The 21,524-nt window shown below is 46.3% G+C and overlaps 1 protein-coding gene across 1 annotated transcript in view; it reads left to right on the top strand.

Annotated features, from left to right (window-relative positions):
* Positions 1-10,943, top strand: part of LOC147666215 (metabotropic glycine receptor-like) — a 310,681-nt gene extending 299,738 nt beyond the window's left edge. Inside the window, exon 11 of the mRNA XM_086949205.1 lies at positions 3,354-10,943. Coding sequence (XP_086805331.1) covers positions 3,354-6,815 — 3,462 coding nt within the window. The 3' untranslated portion in view covers positions 6,816-10,943. The remainder of the gene's footprint in view (positions 1-3,353) is intronic.
* The last annotated feature ends 10,581 nt before the right edge of the window (positions 10,944-21,524 follow it).

Below are 21,524 nucleotides of genomic sequence, written 5' to 3'. Positions count from 1 at the left end.
GCACTATAACGCAAAAAAGTCCAGCCGGACTTTGAAATGTATTCAATATTTATGATTATACTTAATCAGACGAACTAACAGTAAAGCAGTGGGACACAGTCCTGCATCCACGATGCTGCACAATCAATCAAAACAAACATGTACTGGGGTATTTCAGGCATTTGAAAGGCATGAGCAAGGAGAGGGTTTAGAGTGCATTTGCTTCAAATATGTGGGAAACATATACTTTCTAGGCACATAATAGTACACTTATTGTTTAACCCACATATAGTGTCGACGGCGTTTCCATCCAATTATTGATAATGGATCATCATCAGGACATCCATTGTTTTGCCTGAATGTAGAGAGCCTCGACTGAGCACCGGTTGATTGAATCGAAGTTCCATTGTGAACTTAAGTAGCCCCAATTTAAGGCTACCAGTCCCGGATCAAGAACCCTCTGATCCGTTTATAGATAAACTGCAGCTTCCGGCACCGGACCATTACCGGGAACCATCCGACTTTAACTATCTACAACCGTATTGGAGCAATATCTACCTTTTTAAATAGGTACCGCCGGATCCAATTCAGCAACAGGCTTGTTAAATTCCAACCCCTACCTTCTATGTCCTCCAACCCGAGGCTCTCTACATTCAGGCAAAACAATGGATGTCCTGTTGATGATCCATTTTTAATAATTGGATCGAAACGCTGTAGACACTATATGTGGGTTAAACAATAAGTGTACTATTATGTGCCTAGAACGTATATGTTTCCCGCATATTTGAAGCAAATGCACTCTAAACCTTCTCCTTGCTCATGCATTTCAAATGCCTGAAATACCCCAGTACATGTTTGTTTTGATTGTTTGTGCAACATCGTGGATGCAGGACTGTGTCCCACTGCTTTACTTTTGGTTCGTCTGATTAAGTATAATCATAAATATTGAATACATTTCAAAGTCTGTGTTGGACAGGCCACATGAAGGGCCGCTCTCCCCTGGCTCAACCAGGCCCGAGGCCAGTCACGCAAGAACCACACACCACCATTGCACGTCCTCCGTCCCCTCAGGGACCCCTGCCCTCGAACATGTTAACCTCGTGGGTCCGATCCTCTGCCGGCCCACGCGCCCAGCCCGGGCCGCCATCTTGGACACTTCACCACGAGGCCGCCTGGCCCCCGATCGACCTCAACCCTGGGCCTAGCCCGGCCTCAGACATTCCGGCACCACCCTCCACCCAGGAGGTTAGCGGGCTACTTGGCAAGTCAATGGGAGAAAGAGGTGCCGATGGCTCTCCCCCGCCCAGTGCCGCTCGCCCATCGCCTCCCTGGGCGCTGGCTCCACCCCCCTGCTGGGTGTCTGGACTCCCTCATCCCGGACCTCCCGACCTCCAAGTGCGAGGGTCCGGACATCAAAGCACACCAGCCCTATAACTAGGGCAGCTCCAGAGCAGGAAGGCAGTTGTATCTTGGAGTCGAGAGACGTAAAGAGGAACTCATCCTGGACGGACTACTGGCGCTGCCGTAGCTCTGTCCTGTGCACCATCGTCCTGCCTGTTGGCGCTGCCACAGCCGTCGTAACCGTCACCTTTCATCGTCGTTGGGATCTGCTGGCGTGGCCGCGGACCGTTGTAACCGTCATCTTTCACCGGGACCTGCAGGCTCCGCCGCGGACCGTCGTCCTTCCTTCATCCATCTCGGGACCTGCTTGGCCCCTCCACGGCCCGATCATCTACAACGCCGAGCTCGAGGATTGAGAGCTATTTTGTACTCATTGGTAACTAAGACTGTCCCGCTACCCTTTTCCTCAGCCCGAATTCAGAACCGAGGGGACCCCTGAGTCCAGACCTCCTTGTATCATACTATCGTAACCTAAGAATTGCATATAAAGTCTCGTTAACCTTCAACCTTGTGTGGTGTCCGTCTGTGGGGGGGAAGTTACTCGTCTGTACAGTCGTTGGAGACGGCTCTCCCTGGAGACCTCTCCCCGTAATCTCGGCCGACCCTCCCGGTCCGTCTAACAGTCTGGCTGGACTTTTTTGCGTTATAGTGCTGATTGTGGCCTATAATTATTATACCGTTTATCTCTCCTTCTCAAGGACCTTTGTCTTTAGCTTCAATGATTAGAGCGGCAGACCCTGAAGCAGAGGTCTAGCCCAGGACCAGGGTTCAATTCCCCACCTTGGCGGGTCTTGGGCTCAAAATTCCACGGACCTGATAATTCTCGTCTCAGTGCCTATTCCAATCATGGAGTCCCACTCTGCAACTCTGGGCAATAGCTTGCTTAATCTCCACAACGGCCCCCACAACGCTAAGGATGCCTGGCCTCCACCTTGGGGGCGCCCAGGAGTGGACGCCTCACAGGGAAAGCCAGGATGGGTTCCACAGCGGTATTTGTACAAGCGCCTTGAGACCCTTGCGGGTGAGTAGTGCGCTATATAAGTATCAATTTACAATTTACAATTTGTGGTGCTAACTCATCAGGGGTTTCACTGCGGATTCAGCCTTAGGAGGACTACTGTCCATTGGCAAGTCCATCCAAACTCTGGGTACCTGCAGGAAAGTGAGTCTACTCTCATTATCAGCAGAGGTCTTCCACCTCTCACTAAACACTCTCTTTGTGCTGCCATGCTAATGCAGTTTCTGGCAAACACTAGTGCTTCTTCTCCTAAGACAAAACATTTGCTGTTCTGTATGTGAGGGGTTAATACAACCCAATCTCCAATCACTCTCTTTTTGAGCATTGGAAGGAATGGAAGTAATAATTGGGAAACAGGAGCGGGGGTGGGAAGGAAGTAAAGAAGTGAGGAGCTGTGGAAGAAGTAAAGAGATTGAGATGAACTGAAGCAAAGGTTTTTTTCATAAGTTTTATATAGCGCTAGCTAGACTCAAAGGTATCAGTGCGCTTTACATGATCATAAAAAGAATATAGTAAATCAGGTACGTAATAACATAGGAAGCAAGGCTCAATAGATAAATAGTACAAATTCAAGAAAATAAAAGTAAAACCAAAAACAAGAGAAGCCATTTGGGAGGATCAAATAGAGGAGGGCAGACGTATTGGTGTGGGCTATAATGTAAAGATGATTAGTACACCAGAAAAAGGGGCTACAGGGAGATCAGAAGCAAAGAAGTGGAGATCCAGGAGAATGGAAGCAAAGATAGGGAAGTCAGTAAGATTGGGAGACCATACAGGAACACCAGGAAGAAAAGAGCTACAGATGGGAGATCAGGAAATAGGTAACTGGGTTAATGGAAGTAAACATGTGAAGAGCAGGAGGACAGGGGCGAAGTGATGCTAATAATGATAATGACAATTTTATAAAGCGGTTAAAATGCATTGAATTTTTCCTTTTGATCTCAAATCGTTACAGGATGAACTGAAAAAGCTGTATGCTCAACTTGAGGTTCACAAAACCAAGAAGATGACCACCAACAACCCGCACCTGCAGAAGAAGAGAAGCTCTCGACGTGGGCTGGGCCGCTCCATCATGAGACGCATCACCGAGATCCCAGACTCCGTGTCCCGCCAGCACAGCCGAGATGAGAAGGACAGCAGCAGTGGTGGGGGCAGCTACCCTGGATCCTACAAGAAAAAGCTCTGCGATGCCAGCAGCTCTAGCGTGAAGGTGAAAGACGAGTCCCTAAAGCACAAGGTTTTCTCACTCAAGAAATCACACAGTACCCATGACCATGTCCGGGATCAGAAAGAGCACTCTCCGCCTCGCTTGGAGAGCTCATCCAAGGATGCTTCCCTACGGGACTCGCTTATGAGGAAGAAGTTGGCAAAAAAAGCCTCCCAAAAATCCAATACCGACTCCATGGATGATGCCCCACTTGTGTACAAGTCCGTCAGTGCCCACAATCTCTTAGCAGACAAAAGACCGCTCCACCCTAAACCTTGCGCCCTTCAAAAATCACTCAGTGTTCTCACCAGCTCAAAGGAAAAGACTATGCTAACTGGCAGGGTTTTCCAAGTGGACGACAGCTGCCAGACAGCTAGAGACACTGATGAGGATAAAATGGCAGAAGGGTCTGCCAGCCCCCAAGTGCCAGATGCCACTGGGCACCAAGAGGCCCTTGATAGGACTGCCTCAGGAACAGATGATAACAAACAGCCTGGGACCCTATATGAAGGAGTCCGCAGTTCTCTCTTGGCAGGCAGTTTTGACAAGGCTGAGGTGTGCCCCTGGGAGCTGCAAGACCTGCCATCTGCCACTTCAGAGAGCAAGTCCCAGAAGCATGTCACATATGCCCCTTTAAAGAGCTGTAGTGTGGACACGTCACCCTTGTCAGGAAAGCCACACGATACCAGCATGAAGCTAGAGCAGACCACTAAGCACCAGAGTTTGACTCACAGCATAGACAAGACTGTGGTGTGCCCCTGGGAGCATCAGGAACCAGCCAAGGAGTCACCTCCTATGGTACCCAGCAACCGCCAATCACCCTCAGAGCCTGGAAGAAAGTCTGAAAATGCAGCCTCCCAGGAATTCATCAGAGGAGGGGTGGCTAAAGAAGCCAGTGCTAAAGACAAAAAACCACCTTGGTCTCCTTTGGCCATCAGAGTTAGTCCTGGCACAGCACCACCAAAGGTGGAGGACATTTGCCCTTGGGAGTCCGAGGCGCCAGAGATTTCTAACCCCGAGCCCAAGGAAAGACCATTTGGTCCAAGGTCAACTTCGGTGGACATTGGTGGCACCGAGACAGTTCATCGTGTTTTTGCAATGAAAACCCAGAGCCTGAAAGAGCTGCCCCAGAAGAAAACCTTGAAAGGTTTGGTGTTGGCCATGAAGGCATTTAAGGCACCTCTTCTTGTGAAGGCGGAATCAATTGAGAAGGATAGAAGGGAGAAAGAGGCAAGTATCAAAAAAGATGACCATGAAGCCACTGCCAGGAACGAGAAGCCAAATATGGCCAACGTATGTCCATGGGACACCGAAATGGCTCAGATTGATTCATTGGCACAAGAGGTTTCCAGGAAAATGCCAAAGCCAATTCTAGAGAAAGCTGAGAGCAAACTAGCAGAGATCTGCCCATGGGAGTTGGAGGAGGCAACGCCAAGCGAACAGAACAACACCACTAGTAAGAATCAGGAAATCTGCCCTTGGGAGACAAATGGACAACAGAAAGGCTATGATCAAGAGCATCAATTGCACACCAGAGCAACTAGTAAAGAAGAGGTGGGACTGGTGGACAATGGTAAACGTGCTGCCACAACCAAGGTGCAAAAACAGAGCAGCATCCGCGAGATGGTCTGTCCCTGGGAGAGCATGGAAGAACCTTCTCCGCAATTCAGCAGGTCTAGAGAGGGGCTTCCAGAGGTGATCAGCCGAGCAGCAAGCATAGAGAGCAGAAGAGAAGTAATTTGCCCCTGGGAGACACCGGACACTGAGAAATCCATGGTGGAGGGCAGCCTACTTGAAAACCAAGCCCCTGTCCAGAACAAAGACACTTCAAAGAAGTCAGACAGCTTGGACAGCAAGAGAGGTGACATCTGTCCCTGGGAGAGTCTAGATTCGGAGGAGCCTCCGGGGATGGTTAGCAAGTCAGGCAGCAGATCCTCCGACCAAGGGGTCGTTCTGAATAAATCAGACAGCAGTGAAAGCAGGAAGGCCCATGTCTGTCCTTGGGAACTGATAGAGGAAGATTCCAGTGTTAAAGCTGATGTGTGCCCGTGGGAGACCGGCGACCCTCTTGCAGAAAGAGCTAGAACAAGGAAAGAAGGGATGAGTGCATTCCAAGGTCGGAAGGGTGCAAAAGCCATGAAGGAGACGTCAAAAGATTCTGGAGGGAACACCACTCCGCGGAAGCTCGAAAGACTCAGTAATCAGAGAGAAGTCATCTGTCCCTGGGAGAGCCTGGATTCGCAGGAGTCACCAGGGGCACTAAGCCCATCCACAAGCAAACATTTTGATGAGGGCCCAGTAGTTTTGAAGACGTCAGACAGCCTAGACAGCAAAAGGGATGAAATCTGTCCCTGGGAGAGTGTGGACTCGGAGGAACCTTTGGGAACAATGAGCAAGTCAGGCAGTAGGACATCGGAGCAGGGAATCTCACTCCCTACAAAGTCAGACAGTATGGACAGCAGAAGGGAGGAGATATGCCCGTGGGACACTTTGCAGGTGAACAACATTGCAAAAGCAGAAGTTTGTCCATGGGAGGTGGAAAGTGCCATACCCACTGTTACAAAAAACCAGACCATGCAGGAGTCAAGTCAAGTCAACATGGTGGACACGTCAGCCGACCATCTGCAAGACGACGAAAGCCTTTGGGATTCCGAAGATACAATGCCTCTCAATAAGATTCTAAGCAAAAGTGAAGAGAAATTAAGGGACCTGGGCGGGGAAGGGATGCCACACTCCAAAGGCCTTGCCAAGAAGAGGAACTATTCCTTAAACAAGAAACCAAGTGATGCAGTGCCTTGGGACAATGACGTTGTACAGAATCTGGCCAAGAGGGCATCTATGGGGCCCGCCAAGGGCTACAGCCCAAAGAGTCCAAAGGCGCTGTCTCCAACAGAACCACAGAGCACCATCATGGACCTGGACCTTAAAGAAACCAGTCCGGTACTGGACAGTTGTGCCAGCAAGATAAACAAAGTGGGCAGCCTGAGAACAAATGTCTGCCCCTGGGAAGAGACAGATGACTCCACAGGAGCAGAAGAAAACAGCCGGGGATGTGGCAAAGTCATGGAGGTGTGTCCCTGGGATGTGGTGGAAGATCAGCCCACCAGCAGCCCCAGTGCACACAGCAACGCAGCTGAGTCGCCACAATGTGACACCAAGATGCCAAACCCAATAAAAAAGCCTGAAGTCTGCCCATGGGATTTTGAGTAATATTCTGCGCCAATGGGTGAGGGCAGAGGGGTCTGGGTGCTAACCGTTCCGACAGGCGGAGGGCATTCAAGAGTAGGAATGGCTTTGAAAACAAAATGTCTAATTCCTCATAAGCCAAGATAGAACAGCCACAGCTACTCTTCCCTTCAAAGGCCATATGATGGATACCAAAATGGAGCCTGAGGTGAACTGTCTCACCATGCCCATATGTCAGAGAGGTCCAGTAGCAGGAAATCAGCAGTGTGGGAGCTGTGGCATCTTGGTTGTTTGAGCACCAGCGCCAACATGTGACCGAATACCACACACAATCAATTTTTTTATTTAATCCAATTAGAGATGGTGTGAGAGAACAATTTACAATTATGGGGACATCTGGAACTTCAACGACAGGTATCTTGGAATGCATAGGAAGACACTTACAGTCCATCACCTCCGGCCACTGGTCGGATACCACATTCTGGGAGTGACCAGGTGTGCATGGAATATGCTGATCAAGCACTAAAGTAACAGAGCTACCCCTACCCCAAAAGACTAACTTTATGGTGGCGCCTCGGTTTCTGGCTGGGCTGTGAACCCAGGATCAACTCAAAAACCGAGATGAAACTGCCAAGAGCCATAGAGATCCTTCAACCTCAAAGCTCACACAAGGTGCATTTTGAGTCCAAACAAACGACCTATGGCAACTTCCGTGTAAAAAACACTGTCCGCAATGGACTATTGTAATGCACCAAGGAGGTATGCGTCAGAAAAACAACTTTGCTACAAGGACCTGTCCCACTATGGTGCCTTCTTAGGGCGAATGAAAACTGCTCCTGTGCTGAAAACTACGAAGTGGTACCCAATGGCTGGATCTGGGTCCCGCAATTATCGCAATCAGAATGCAGCGGCAATGTGGCAACTTACTGCTGCTATGGTACAACTCCAACACAGGACTGCAGCTTCACTAAGGCGAGCGGGACTAGCTTCCCAGGAACAAATTAGGGTAAATGTACCGAATTTTTAGTAAATTTCCCTCAGTCCAAAAAAATGCCTGCCTGTCGGATATTGTGATGGAGGAACTGCAATAACTACTGAAAAGCGACGCGCTGCAGTCCTGCAATCACCCCCACAGGTGCAAGTATTATGCAAAACACAAAAGGGAACAGTATTGGCTGGTGGCAACACCAGGCTGGCGCCCAGAAGGCACCACAGGCCAGCAGCCACTCACATGAATGAATCAATGTGACCACAAACTTGTTATTCAGTTACCCATGGTAAGCTGCAATACCACATACACAGAGCTAAACCATGCCTATGTTGAACGAGGTTATGGCGAGGGGTTTAAGGTCTATTCTGTGGGCAGGAGACCACGTGCGAATTGATGTTGACTTCTACTCAAACTGCCACCTCCCCAATGCACTAGTGACAACCACTGAAACGTCAACATCTTACCCTATTGGAACACCTCGGCCGCTGACAGCCAATCACAGCCAGTACAGAGAAGCCACGACTCCTCTTGACCTCTGAGCCAGTGGTTTTGCGGATCACGTTGGGCAAACAGTTTATTTTACTTTCCAGCTATTTTTATTTGTTTTACCCATTTAACAGTGATGGGACAGTTGCATCTGAAGATCAAATAAAGGGTACAGGTGCATTTCATAGTTGGGGTCACTGCTTGTGCATACGTGCACAGGCGAGGAGAGGTGTGCTGGTGAAGATCACAGCTTCTGTGCAAGTTAACATTAGTGGGCAAGGCACTGAAAGGGATCACTGCTTCTCTGTACATAAACATCAGTGGCGACGTGTGCCAGATAACTGCGTGTTCAAGTACACATCAGTGGTGCAGTGACTGAGGATGGTATGTGCTAATGCGCATGCTAACAGGAGCTGTGAAGAGACATACATGATCACTGCTTGTGTGTAGATTAAGAGTGGTGAAACCTGTTCAATCACTACTTGTGTGCATGTTAACAGGAGTGCTGACGTGTGCATGTTCACTGCTTGTGAGTAGAACAATGTGAGTGGCAAAGTGTGCTGAAGTGCACAGAAGGAGAACAGAGCGTGGGTGCATATTACATTTAGTGGACAGGGTGCCAAGAGGAGACATTAACAGGAGTCGTACAGTACTCTTTGTGTGCACGTTAATAGCGGTGGTGGAATGAACAGAGGAGGATATGTGCTTGTGTGTAAGACAGCAGTAGTGGTGGAGTGAACTGAGGAGGATATGCGTTTGTGTGTAAGATAGCAGTAGTGGTGCAGTGAACTGAGGAGGACATGCGTTTGTGTGTAAGATAGCAGTAGTGGGGAAGTGAACTGAGAAGGATATGTGCTTGTGTGTAAGACAGCAGTAGTGGTGCAGTAAACTTAGGAGGAAGACAGCAGTAGTGGTGCAGTGAACTTAGGAGGATATGTGCTTGTAAGTCAGCAGTAGTGGGGAAGTGAACTGGAGAGGATATGTGCTTGTGTGTAAGATAGCAGTAGTGGTGTAGTGAACTGAAGGATATGTGCTTATGTGTAAGACAGCAGTAGTGGGGAAGTGAACTGGAGAGGATATGCGTTTGTGTGTAAGATAGCAGTAGTGGTGCAGTGAACTGAGGAGGATATGTGTTTGTGTGTAAGTCAGCAGTAGTGGGGAAGTGAACTGGAGAGGATATGTGCTTGTGTGTAAGATAGCAGTAGTGGTGTAGTGAACTGAAGGATATGTGCTTATGTGTAAGACAGCAGTAGTGGGGAAGTGAACTGGAGAGGATATGCGTTTGTGTGTAAGATAGCAGTAGTGGTGCAGTGAACTGAGGAGGATATGTGTTTGTGTGTAAGTCAGCAGTAGTGGGGAAGTGAACTGAGAAGGATATGCGTTTGTGTGTAAGATAGCAGTAGTGGGGAAGTGAACTGGAGAGGATATGCGTTTGTGTGTAAGACAGCAGTAGTGGGGAAGTGAACTGGAGAGGATATGCGTTTGTGTGTAAGACAGCAGTAGTGGTGCAGTGAACTGAGGAGGATATGTGCTTGTGTGTAAGACAGCAGTAGTGGGGAAGTGAACTGGAGAGGATATGCATTTGTGTGTAAGACAGCAGTAGTGGTGCAGTAAACTGAGGAGGATATGTGCTTGTGTGTAAGATAGCAGCAATGGTGCAGTGCACTGAGGAGGATATGTGCTTGTGTGTAAGACAGCAGTAGTGGGGAAGTGAACTGGAGAGGATATGCGTTTGTGTGTAAGACAGCCGTAGTGGTGCAGTGAACTGAGGAGGATATGTGCTTGTGTGTAAGACAGCAGTAGTGGGGAAGTGAACTGTAGAGGATATGCGTTTGTGTGTAAGATAGCAGTAGTGGTGCAGTGAACTGAGGAATATATGTGCTTGTGTGTAAGACAGCAGTAGTGGGGAAGTGAACTGACAAGGATATGTGCTTGTGTGTAAGACAGCAGTAGTGGGGAAGTGAACTGGAGACAATATGCGTTTGTGTGTAAGATAGCAGTAGTGGTGCAGTGAACTGATGAGGATATGTGCTTGTGTGTATGACAGCAGTAGTGGGGAAGTGAACTGAGAAGGATATGTGCTTGTGTGTAAGATAGCAGTAGTGGTGTAGTGAACTGAAGGATATGTGCTTATGTGTAAGATAACAGTGGTAGTGCAGTGAACTGGGGAGGATATATACTTACGTGTATGATAGCTGCAGTGGTGCAGTGAAGTGGGGAGAATATGCACTTCTTTGTGTGATAGCTGCACTGGTGCAGTGAACTGGGGAGGATATGTGCTGGGTGTAAGATAGCTGCAGTGGTGCAGTGAACTGGGAAGGATATGAGCTTGTGTGTAAGATAGCTGCAGTGGTGCAGTGAACTGGGAAGGATATGTGCTTGTGTGTATGATAACAGTAGTGGTGCAGTGAACTGGGGAGGATATGAGCTTGTGTGTAAGATAGCTGCAGTGGTGCAGTGAACTGGGAAGGATATGTGCTTGTGTGTATGATAACAGTTGTGGTGCAGTGAACTGGGGAGGATATATGCTAGAGTGTAAGATATGTTGTGGTGCAGTGAACTGAAAAGGTTATGTGCCTGTGTGTGTGATAGTAGTAATGGGGCAGTAAACTGAGTAGGATATGTGCTTGTGTGTAAGTTAGCAGTAGTGGTGCAGTGAACGGGGAAGAACGCAACCCCAGCAATGTGTCCTTTCACATGGGGCAAGCCCCATGTGAAAGGGCTTGCGTCAGTCTTACGCCTGCTGTGAGGCAGGCGTAAGATTTTGACGCATTTGAGTCCTAGAAGTGACGCAGTGAAATCTGGTAGATTTCACTGCGTCACTTCTATGACCCTTTCTTGCGTGGGAACACCCCCCCTGCATACATTATACCTGGCGCAGGTATAATGTAGCGCAGGGGTTTACAAATTGACGCATCTACCCAGATGCGTCACTTTGTAAATATGTCGCAACAAGGTGCATTTTTTTAGACTGCTGGTGCGTCACAAAAAGTGACGCAAGGGCTCATAAATGAGCCCCCTGATTTGAGTTAACACAAGTACAAGAAGACTTCCCCTCCCCCTGCCTGCACTTGAAGGTGCTGCAGGGGAACGTATAGACCTAAACCCATCAACTGTGGCAATAACAGAGGTCCATGTCTCCTGGCCAATCCATCCGACTTTCCTCACCATAACTTGGCCAAGACGCACATGGGCATTCACGCGCTATACAAATCTCAAACCAAATCAAATCAAACTATGTCTTCATATCCTTCTATAGTGAAAGCAGAGTTTCTTGTGAGCTAAAGACTTTATTTTTTATGTCTGTTAATTCTCCGCTCTATGATCTGGGCTGGCGGTACCCTCACTAATACTGCCACACCTGGGCAGCAATCTGGGCGCAAGTTTAAGGACTGTTGTACTTGTAGGGAGCGAGGGTATGAGGGGTTTCGGAGAGCAACGTGAGAGCTCATAGGTCTTTCGTTGGGGCAAGATCAGTAGACATCTGATGTTTCAGAGTCACCGGCTGAAGTCTTTCTTATGCAGGAGACCCAGGATTAGTCATCGGTAAGATGGAGGTTACATTTGCCGTCTTGGGGTTCTGGGCTGGGTTTCCGATGGTTCTGCTGGTGTTCTGGCCAAAAGGATTAGATGTTTGATCTTGTGGTGGTAGGGGGACTGTGGCTATTTGGACTTTACTGTGGCTGCTAAATCCTTGATAGTCTCTTCCAAAGTGACCAACCTATCGATGATTGGTGCAATAGCGGCGGCAAGGGTATCTTTCACTAGTTCCAATATCCCTTCCCAGGATATATTTCACTCCCTCATATTGAGATCTGTACTCTGAGTAGATAATGTGACCTGTTGATTTCCAGAAGTGGATAAAGAGAGATTTGTGGTCCCCGTTTTGGGGGTTTGCTTCTATGAGGCCTGGCCTTGCTGTCCTTTACTTTTTTGCCAGGGGCTCAGACATGCTAATGTTCGCCTTGGTATCAGGTGCAACAGTCGCCAAATCCAGGCTTGACCCTCTTCTTCTGGACAAAGGATTGTAGTTTTTGGTACCTTAGTGGCCGGTGCGGCAGGAATATTCCCAAGTGGTAGTACTGTGGGGGCATGTCGTGATAAGTTCGTTTGTGAGGCAACAAAACTCAGATTTTCCCCTAATTCCAGAGATAACTGTCTCTGCCAGCTGAATGTCCTTTGAGATCACGCTGACAGCCCGAACCAAGAAGGCAGTCGGTGTGGTGCCAATATGAGGGTTAGAAAGGCCAACCTTCTTCCCCGGTGTCATTTTAGGCTTTCCCATAGCCCCGAGATGTAACTTCCAAAATTTTAGAGGGACTCACTAACGGGTAGGCAAATGTCAGTCCGAGAGCCAATCAGATGGCCTAGCCCAGCCAATGATGGGCAAAGATGGGCCGGTCTTGGCCCAGTTGTCGCCCAGGCCGACGCGAGGGGGCAAAGCAGGCTGCGAGACAGACTTTTAGCGATGAGGCACGGTCTTCTTTCCTCGCCTTTCCTCCTGGCGGGTATCACAGGGGGATGTAGTCCCACCCCAACACACTGGTCACACAATCTTGGAAGGAACCGCAATGAAGGATGTGTGCTTGTGTATAAGATAGCAGTAGCAGTGCAGGGAACTGGGAAGGATATGCTCTTGTGTGTATGATAGCTGCAATGGTGCAGTGAAGTGGGGAGGGTATGTCCTTGTGTGTGTGTAAACAGTGTTGATGCAGTGGGTAAAGAAGAGAGGTTTGGTACTTGTGTGTATGCTGGAAGCGATACAGTGTGTGTTGAACAAGATCACTGATTTTGTGTAAGCTTCACAGAGAGCTATAGTGTGTACTGAATGGGGCTTGAGGGTAAGTTAATGGAAGTAATGACGTGCACTGAAGAGAAACATGCTAGTTAACAACAGCTGTATAGTCTATGCTGAGAAGGATGACTGCTTTTAAGCAAGTAAAAAGAGTGAACATTCCTCGTGTGTAAACTAAAAAGAGTGCTGAAGCTATACCATCAATGCTTGAAAATTTTCAGAAGTGATGCAGCCTTCATCGAGTGGGCTCAATACCTATGTTTAAATTAAGAGGAGTGGTGCAGCATCTGTTGAGGGAACTCACTACTTCTGTGTAAGTCAACAACAGTGGCGTGGTGTGCACCAACAGGTATTACTGACTATCTGTACGTTGCCATCGGCGTTGCACTGAGTGCGGAGGGGAATTGCTGTTTGTGTTTAAGATGACACCGGAGCAGTTGTGCAGAGAGACACTGATTGTATATAGGTTACGGTTATTAATGGAGGGTACGTTGAGGAATGTGTGACGTTACAACGCATGCCATTACTACGCAGTTAATACATAGCATAAGCCGTTACAACGTATTACCATTACATCGCAAACTGATTAAGGTTGTGTTTGTAAATGTAAGTATTTAACCTGTAAGTATAAACACAGGTTTTTGCCCCATAGTTGGGTGGCGTACCTCCGGCTGGAACCCACTGCCGGTAAATTAATTACTGCAAATCCAATTTCTTGGTAATGATGCACTCTCAGAGATTATATGTCTTCACCAAAGATTTATTAGCGGCAAAACCGCTACGCGTGGGAAAAGGGTAAGGAACCCGTGTGATTTCCAAAAGTGAATGTGAAGGGCCCCTTCCTTTCCTCCTGAAATTAGAAAAAAACACAAAATAACAATGTAAATAACATTAAACATAAGTTAAAACATAAATTAAAACATCTTTCTTATTATACACAGTTTACGATAATGATGTCTACGAGAAATCTAGATAAACTTAGATAAACCAAACCCTGCAAGAGAACCAGATTAGTGCAGGAGACAATATTATAAAAAATTCCCAATGTTTTCATGTACTGTCTTCCCTCACATATGATCATAATTTGTTTAATCTTCATATAGATGAGTGGCTAGTTCCTCATCAAGGTTGTGTCCCCCTGGAGCTCTGTACTCAAGTTCAATTATGCACTTTGATTCTCTTTTTCTTAAAGTTAGTTCTCCATTTCCCCCTCTTTTACTACAGTGTACCTGTTCAATCGCAAAGTACCTGAGTAGGGAATTGTCCGACCCATGGTTCTCCTCAAAGTGGCGGGCTATAGGGTAATGAGGGTCATGATTAGTGTTGCCACGTAAGTGTTCTTGAATACGTTTTTTCAGCATGCAAGTAGTGCTCCCTACATATCTTAACTTGCAAGGGCACTCAAGGACATATATTGCAAAGGTAGTGCTGCAAGTTAGAAATTGTCCTATGGATTTGTTCTTATTCCTCCCTGGTATTGCAAACTCTTTAACCATTTTACTTGATTTGCATGCCCTGCAGTGTCCACACGGGTAAAAACCTTTCAGATTGTGTACATTGCTATTTTTATTCTCTGAGATATCCCCCTTTACTAAGAAATCTCGTAGGCTCCTACCCCTGCGGTATGTTATTGATGGTCTGTCCCCTGTGGTCTGACCTATGACATTATCTGTTTGTAGGATTCCCCAGTTCTTTTTGAGAACACTTTGTATTTTGTTGGAGTCATGGTTATATGTGGTGATCAGCCTCGTTATCATTTCATTATCTGTCTCATTGTCTCTCTTTTTGATTTCCAATGTTCCCCTCCTTGTTGTCTCTTTTACCTTTTCCATAGCTTTGTTGAGGACCCAATCAGGATACCCACTTGCTTTAAATCTTTCAATCATCCTGTCCTGTTCTACTTTGTACAGTTCGTCTGTGCTGCAGTTACGCTTTGCCCTCAGTAACTCCCCATACAGAATACTCCATTTGAGTACTTCTGAGTGAGCACTGAGGGCATGCAGAAGGCTGTTACCTGCTGTCTCCTTTCTATGAAGGCTTGTTACCAGTCGTCCTTCCTGTACCATAACTACAGTGTCTAGAAACTCTACACTGTTTTTGCTCATGGTGGAGGTGAGTTTGATGTTATAATCGTTAATATTCAGTTTATTCACAAACTGTTTGGCTTCCCCTTTCGACCCCCTCCATATTATGAAGAGTCGACAATGTATCTCAGCCAAGCCTCGACCTTGTCGAAGTCCTGCCTAAGGTCCATATTGCTTCTAATATCCTCCTCCCATTTCCCAAGGAAAAGGTTAGCAAAGCTCGGTGCAAAAGATGAACCCATTGCGGTCCCCCTCGTTTGTCAGTATAGGTCACCGTCGAATATAAAGATGTTATTGCTAAGACATATGTGAAGCATTTCAGCAAGCATGTTCGTATGGTCCTGAAAGGCCATATTCTGTGATCCCAAAAGGTGAAGGCACGCCTGTATACCCTGGTTGTGTTCTATGATAGTATACAGGGAGCTCACATCGAGTGTTATCAATGTGAAATTACTGGACCATTGTATACTCTCTATTTTGTTTAGAAAGTCTTTTGTGTCCTTTAAGTTTTTTTCTATTTTCAGGAGGAAAGGAAGGGGCCCTTCACATTCTTTTTTGGAAATCACACGGGTTCCCTACCCTTTTCCCCGGGAGAGCACTTGCACTGTTGTAGGAGACATTGGAGCACTTTTTTAACAGTTGGTACTGTTAATTGACACATTTAATTTCCTTTACAAACTGTAGCAAATCGGACATTGGGGTACTTCTCTATTAAGCCACTTGGCGAAGGAAGTCAATGCCCCATCACGGATATGGTCAAGGACCAATCAATAGGCACTAGTCCGTTTAATTCTCAACACATATCAGCTGGTTGTTAACTGCAACAGTTCTGGTTTTTACCGTGGTCACTGACAGAACTCCCGATCAGGAAATACTTGGATTGGTGGGTGTTGGTTCCAAAAGACTCACCAGATTTATAAAAAATTAGTTAACTGGAAGCAGGTTAAACAGCCCGATGACGGGAACCCTGCCTGGGGTACATACAAACCTTTATTGAATGTGCTCAATTGAAATGTTTAATTGGAATTTGTTTTAACATATATACAACAACGTCTGTCAGTATCTGGTAAACATTACAGATTGCCGCTGTTTATCAAATGTGTAAATTGTACACTTGTAATGAAATGAGGAGGTGACTATATAGTTTCCCACTGGCGTCCAAGTTGCTCGACAGCTTTGAGGTCATGTGATGCAACGTAGTCCTCTGTCCGTGTTTACCTATGCTTTGTTTGTATTTATGCACGGTTGTTACTGCAATGAAATTGCGTGACCAAGACACTGTGGGTGTCGAAACGCGTAGCGGTTTTGCAGCTAATAAATCTTTGGTGAAGAGATATAATCTCTGAGAGTGCATCATTACCAAGATATTGGATTTGCAGTAATATATATATATATATATATATATATATATATATATATATATATATATATATATATATATATATATATACACATTTATTTATATATGTTTTTATATATTTTCACACACAATTTCTTAAGAATGAGTGTGTATATATATATATATATATATATATATATATATAAAATAAAATGTGCATATATATCTTTCCATTAAACTCCTCAACCCATACCCACCCATAACCATAAAATTAACCTTGTCACCCAAAAACCCATACCCACTCTAAACCCTTAAAATACCCTTGCCACCCAGAAACCCATACCCACCCTAAATCCTAAAATTACCCTTGAGTTTCCAAAAACCTATACCACCCTAAACTCTTAAATTACCCATGCCACCTAAAAACCCATACCCACCCTAAACCCTAAAAGTACCATTGCCACCCAAAAACCCACAACACCTTAAACCCTAAAAGTACCCTTGCCACCCAAAAATTCATGCCAACCCTAAAGCATACAATCACTTTTGCCACCCAAAGACACCCAAAAAACAGTACTCACCCTAAACCCTAATATACCCATACCACCCAAAAACTCATACCCACTCTAAACCCTAAAAATATCCTTGCCACTTAAAAACCCATACCCAACCGAAACCCAAAAATATCCTTGGGACCCGAAATCCCATACACACGCTAAACTCTAAAATTAACCTTGCCACCCAAAAAACAATACCCACCCTACACACTAAAAATGCGCTTGCCACCTGAAAACCCATACCCACCTAAACCCTAAAAATACGCTGGCCACCTAAAAACCCATACCCACCATAACTCTAAAATTTACTTTGCCACCCAAAACCCCATACCCACCACAAACCCTAAAAATACTCTTGCCACCCAAAAACCCATACCCACCCTAAACCCTAAAATTACACTTGCCACCCTAAAATCCATACCCACCCTAAATACCCATACACACCTAATACTTACATTTAAAACTCATTTGCCTTTACCATTCATTCCTTTACAATGAAATCGTTGTAAAGGCATACATTGTAAAGATACATGTGTGGTAACATTTCGCTAATGCTTTGTAATGACATATGTGTTGTAATAACCGCGTTCTAATGACATGCAATGACCACGTTATAATGATTATTTCCCACTTTGAGTAGCATTAATGCTTGCATGTATGTCAATACTAAGTGGTGTAATGTCGTGTAAAAGAACGCTCCATGTATGCAAGTTAAAAGATTGGTACATTGATCACTATCTTAATGATTGTGTGTTAGTTAGCACTGCTGGTGCACTGCGAACACAACACTGCTTGAATGTAGATTAAAGCGAACTGACGCAGAGTACACCAGTTAGCTTTAGTGTGTGTATGTATGTTGTCACCAGTGTTAACACCATTGGTGTACTGTACTCTAGAAGGACCCAGCTTATGTGTAATTGAATTGATTGGCCATTGTACACTGGGTGGTATTTATGATTTGTATGTTACCACCTATGGTACTGTGCACTAAGATGGAACACTGCTTGAGTGGTTCAGTGTGTATTGAGAATCACTGCTTATGTAAAAGTTAATGAGACGGATCCAGTGTGTGGAGGATTCAACTGCTTGTGTGTAAGTGAACAGGTGCAATGTGCACTGAGTGGAATGATGTTTGTATGGATGTTAGTAGGACTGGTGAAGTGGGCCCTAAGCAGACCTTTGCTTGTGTGGAACTTAATAGGAGCAGTGTGTGCTGAGAGGATCACGCTTGTGTGTACGTTAATAGGAGTGGTGCAGTGTGTGCTGAGAGGATCACGCTTGTTTGTACGTTAATAGGAGTGGTGCAGTGTGTGCTGAGAGGATCACGCTTGTGTGTACGTTAATAGGAGTGGTGCAGTGTGTGCTGAGAGGATCACGCTTGTTTGTACGTTAATAGGAGTGGTGCAGTGTGTGCTGAGAGGATCACGCTTGTTTGTACGTTAATAGGAGTGGTGCAGTGTGTGCTGAGAGGATCACGCTTGTTTGTACGTTAATAGGAGTGGTGCAGTGTGTGCTGAGAGGATCACGCTTGTTTGTACGTTAATAGGAGTGGTGCAGTGTGTGCTGAGAGGATCACGCTTGTGTGTACGTTAATAGGAGTGGTGCAGTGTGTGCTGAGAGGATCACGCTTGTTTCTACGTTAATAGGAGTGGTGCAGTGTGTGCTGAGAGGATCATGCTTGTTTGTACGTTAATAGGAGTGGTGCAGTGTGCGCTGAGAGGATCATGCTTGTTTGTACGTTAATAGGAGTGGTGCAGTGTGTGCTGAAAGGATCATGCTTGTTTGTACGTTAATAAGAGTGGTAGAGTGTGTGCTGAGAGGATCATGCTTGTTTGTACGTTAATAGGAGTGGTGCAGTGTGCACTGAGGGGATCACGCTTGAGTTAATAGGAGTGGTGCAGTGTGTCCTGAGGGGATCACGCGTGTTTGTATGTTAATAAGAGTGGTGCAGTGTGCGCTGAGGGGATCACGCTTGAGTTAATAGGAGTGGTGTAGTGTGTGCTGAGAGAATCACGCTTGTGTGTACGTTAATAAGAGTGGTGCAGTGTGTGCTGAGAGGATCACGCTTGTGTGTACGTTAATAAGAGTGGTGGAGTGTGCGCTGAGAGGATCACGCTTGTTTGTACGTTAATAGGAGTGGTGCAGTGTGCACTGAGGGGATCACGCTTGAGTTAATAGGACTCGTGCAGTGTGTCCTGAGGGGATCACGCGTGTTTGTACGTTAATAGGAGTGGTGCAGTGTGCACTGAGGGGATCACGCTTGAGTTAATAGGAGTGGTGCAGTGTGTCCTGAGGGGATCACACTTGTTTGTACGTTAATAGGAGTGGTGCAGTGTGCACTGAGGGGATCACGCTTGAGTTAATAGGAGTGGTGCAGTGTGTGCTGAGAGGATCACGCTTGTTTGTACGTTAATAGGAGTGGTGCAGTGTGCGCTGAGAGGATCACGCTTGTTTGTACGTTAATAGGAGTGGTGCAGTGTGCGCTGAGGGGATCACGCTTTAGGTTAATAGGAGTGGTGCAGTGTGTGCTGAGAGAATCACACTTGTTTGTACGTTAATAGGAGTGGTGCAGTGTGTGCTGAGAGGATCACGCTTGTTTGTAAGTTAATAGGAGTGGTGCAGTGTGCGCTGAGAGGATCACGCTTGTTTGTACGTTAATAGGAGTGGTGGAGTGTGCGCTGAGAGGATCACGCTTGTTTGTATGTTAATAGGAGTGGTGCAGTGTGTCCTGAGGGGATCACACATGTTTGTACGTTAACAAGAGCAGTGCAGTGTGTCCTGAGGGGATCACGCTTGTTTGTACGTTAATAGGAGTGGTGCAGTGTGCGCTGAGAGGATCACGCCTGTTCGTATGTTAACAAGAGCAGTGCAGTGTGTCCTGAGGGGATCACGCTTGTTTGTACGTTAATAGGAGTGGTGCAGTGTGCACTGAGAGGATCACACTTGTGTGTAAGTTAACAAGAGCAGTGCAGTGAGTCCTGAGGGGATCACGCTTGTGTGTTAGTTAACAGGACTGGTGCAGTGTGTGCTGAGGGGATTACATCTAGTGCAGGGGTTAACAGGTTCAGGGCAGTGTTTGCCGAGGGGATCTCTGCTTGTGTTGAATTTAATGGGGCAGGTTCAGTATGTGCTGAATGAATCGCTGCATGTGTAGAAGTTAATGTGACTGGTGGAGTAAGTGCTGAGTAGATCGCTGCTTATGTGTAACTTTACAGGATTGGTGCAGTGTGCATTTTTCACAGAAGTTAAGGCGCCTTGTTCAGTGCATCGAGTAGTGACTCTACCTGTATGTAAAAATCAGGTTCAACAAGAAGGGAAGTGGTCCAATACATTGTTGCACTCAAGTGTTTTATTTTCCTCCTGTCTTTTGTAGTCTTATTTTTGGATAATTTCAATGTTGCTGTGTTGGAACCAGGACATACCGGAGCTTTTGTCACCTTTACAAAGTAAAGGCCACGTGACTGGGGAGGAAAATAGTTTTGTTCAAAAAACAGAATTTTGGTGTTGGCATCCTTGGTACATGAAACTGAGGGCAGGATGTCTTTGTGCTGATGTCTGTTGAAAGTTTATTGATGGGGATTAAGAGATGTCCCCATCCCCTGAATTGGAAGAAAATGCATACATATAAAATAAATAAATACATTTTATCGAAAAAACTTTGCAGTGAATCTTCTCTTTCTTGTGGTATAGATGTCGCAAGGACTACCCTTATCACTTAAAATCAATTTGTGCTACAGCTTCATGACCACATCATAGTGGAAATAGGTATAGACCATGTTACCCATCATTATTTGTATAGTGCATCTGTGACATTCGTATGGACTTGTAGCACTAACCGCAATCAGTGGGTAGGACATGGCCAAGTTGGCAGCTGCACTGGAGGTGATATTCTGAGCTCCGGCAGAGGTACCAGCGAAATCCTCCATTATCCTTTGCAATTTATTCCATTAGCACCTGCCTCAGGGAGTTCAGCCTCCCAGGTAAGCCTTGGCAATATGTGAGGTGAATGGCCACTGCATGAGGACCCGGAAGTGCAAAAATATCTGGACATGACATCCTCCACGGGGTTCAATTTGTACTTACGGGCACCTACACATGACAAAGGGCACATTTTAGACCAAATCTTCTCTACTGAACCAGTTACCATATCCTCCCTCGCCCCAGTCCTTTGGTCAGACCATTTTGTAGCCAATTTTCAGATTGCACATCTCACAGCGACCCCACGTGATAGTCAATTGCGCGAGGTTCACACTTCCAGAGCCTTTCACAAAATCTCTCCAGCCATGCTCACTCAGGCCTTAGAGACCTATCCGTGCGTACTCACAGGCAAGCTGGGTGACAATGTCAACCTCTTTCTGGACTGGCTTACTGCACGTTTCGCAGCCCTCGCTCCGCCGCGGCAGGCTAGGCCACTTCCGGCAAAAGCTTCTGCCCCCTGGTTCTCTGCAGCCTTGGCGGGCAAACGAAGGTACTGCAAGAAG

This window comes from Lissotriton vulgaris, unplaced genomic scaffold (assembly GCF_964263255.1).
Source record: "Lissotriton vulgaris unplaced genomic scaffold, aLisVul1.2 SCAFFOLD_749, whole genome shotgun sequence".
Lineage (NCBI taxonomy): Eukaryota > Metazoa > Chordata > Amphibia > Caudata > Salamandridae > Lissotriton > Lissotriton vulgaris.
This window is presented reverse-complemented; position numbering and strand designations above follow the sequence as displayed.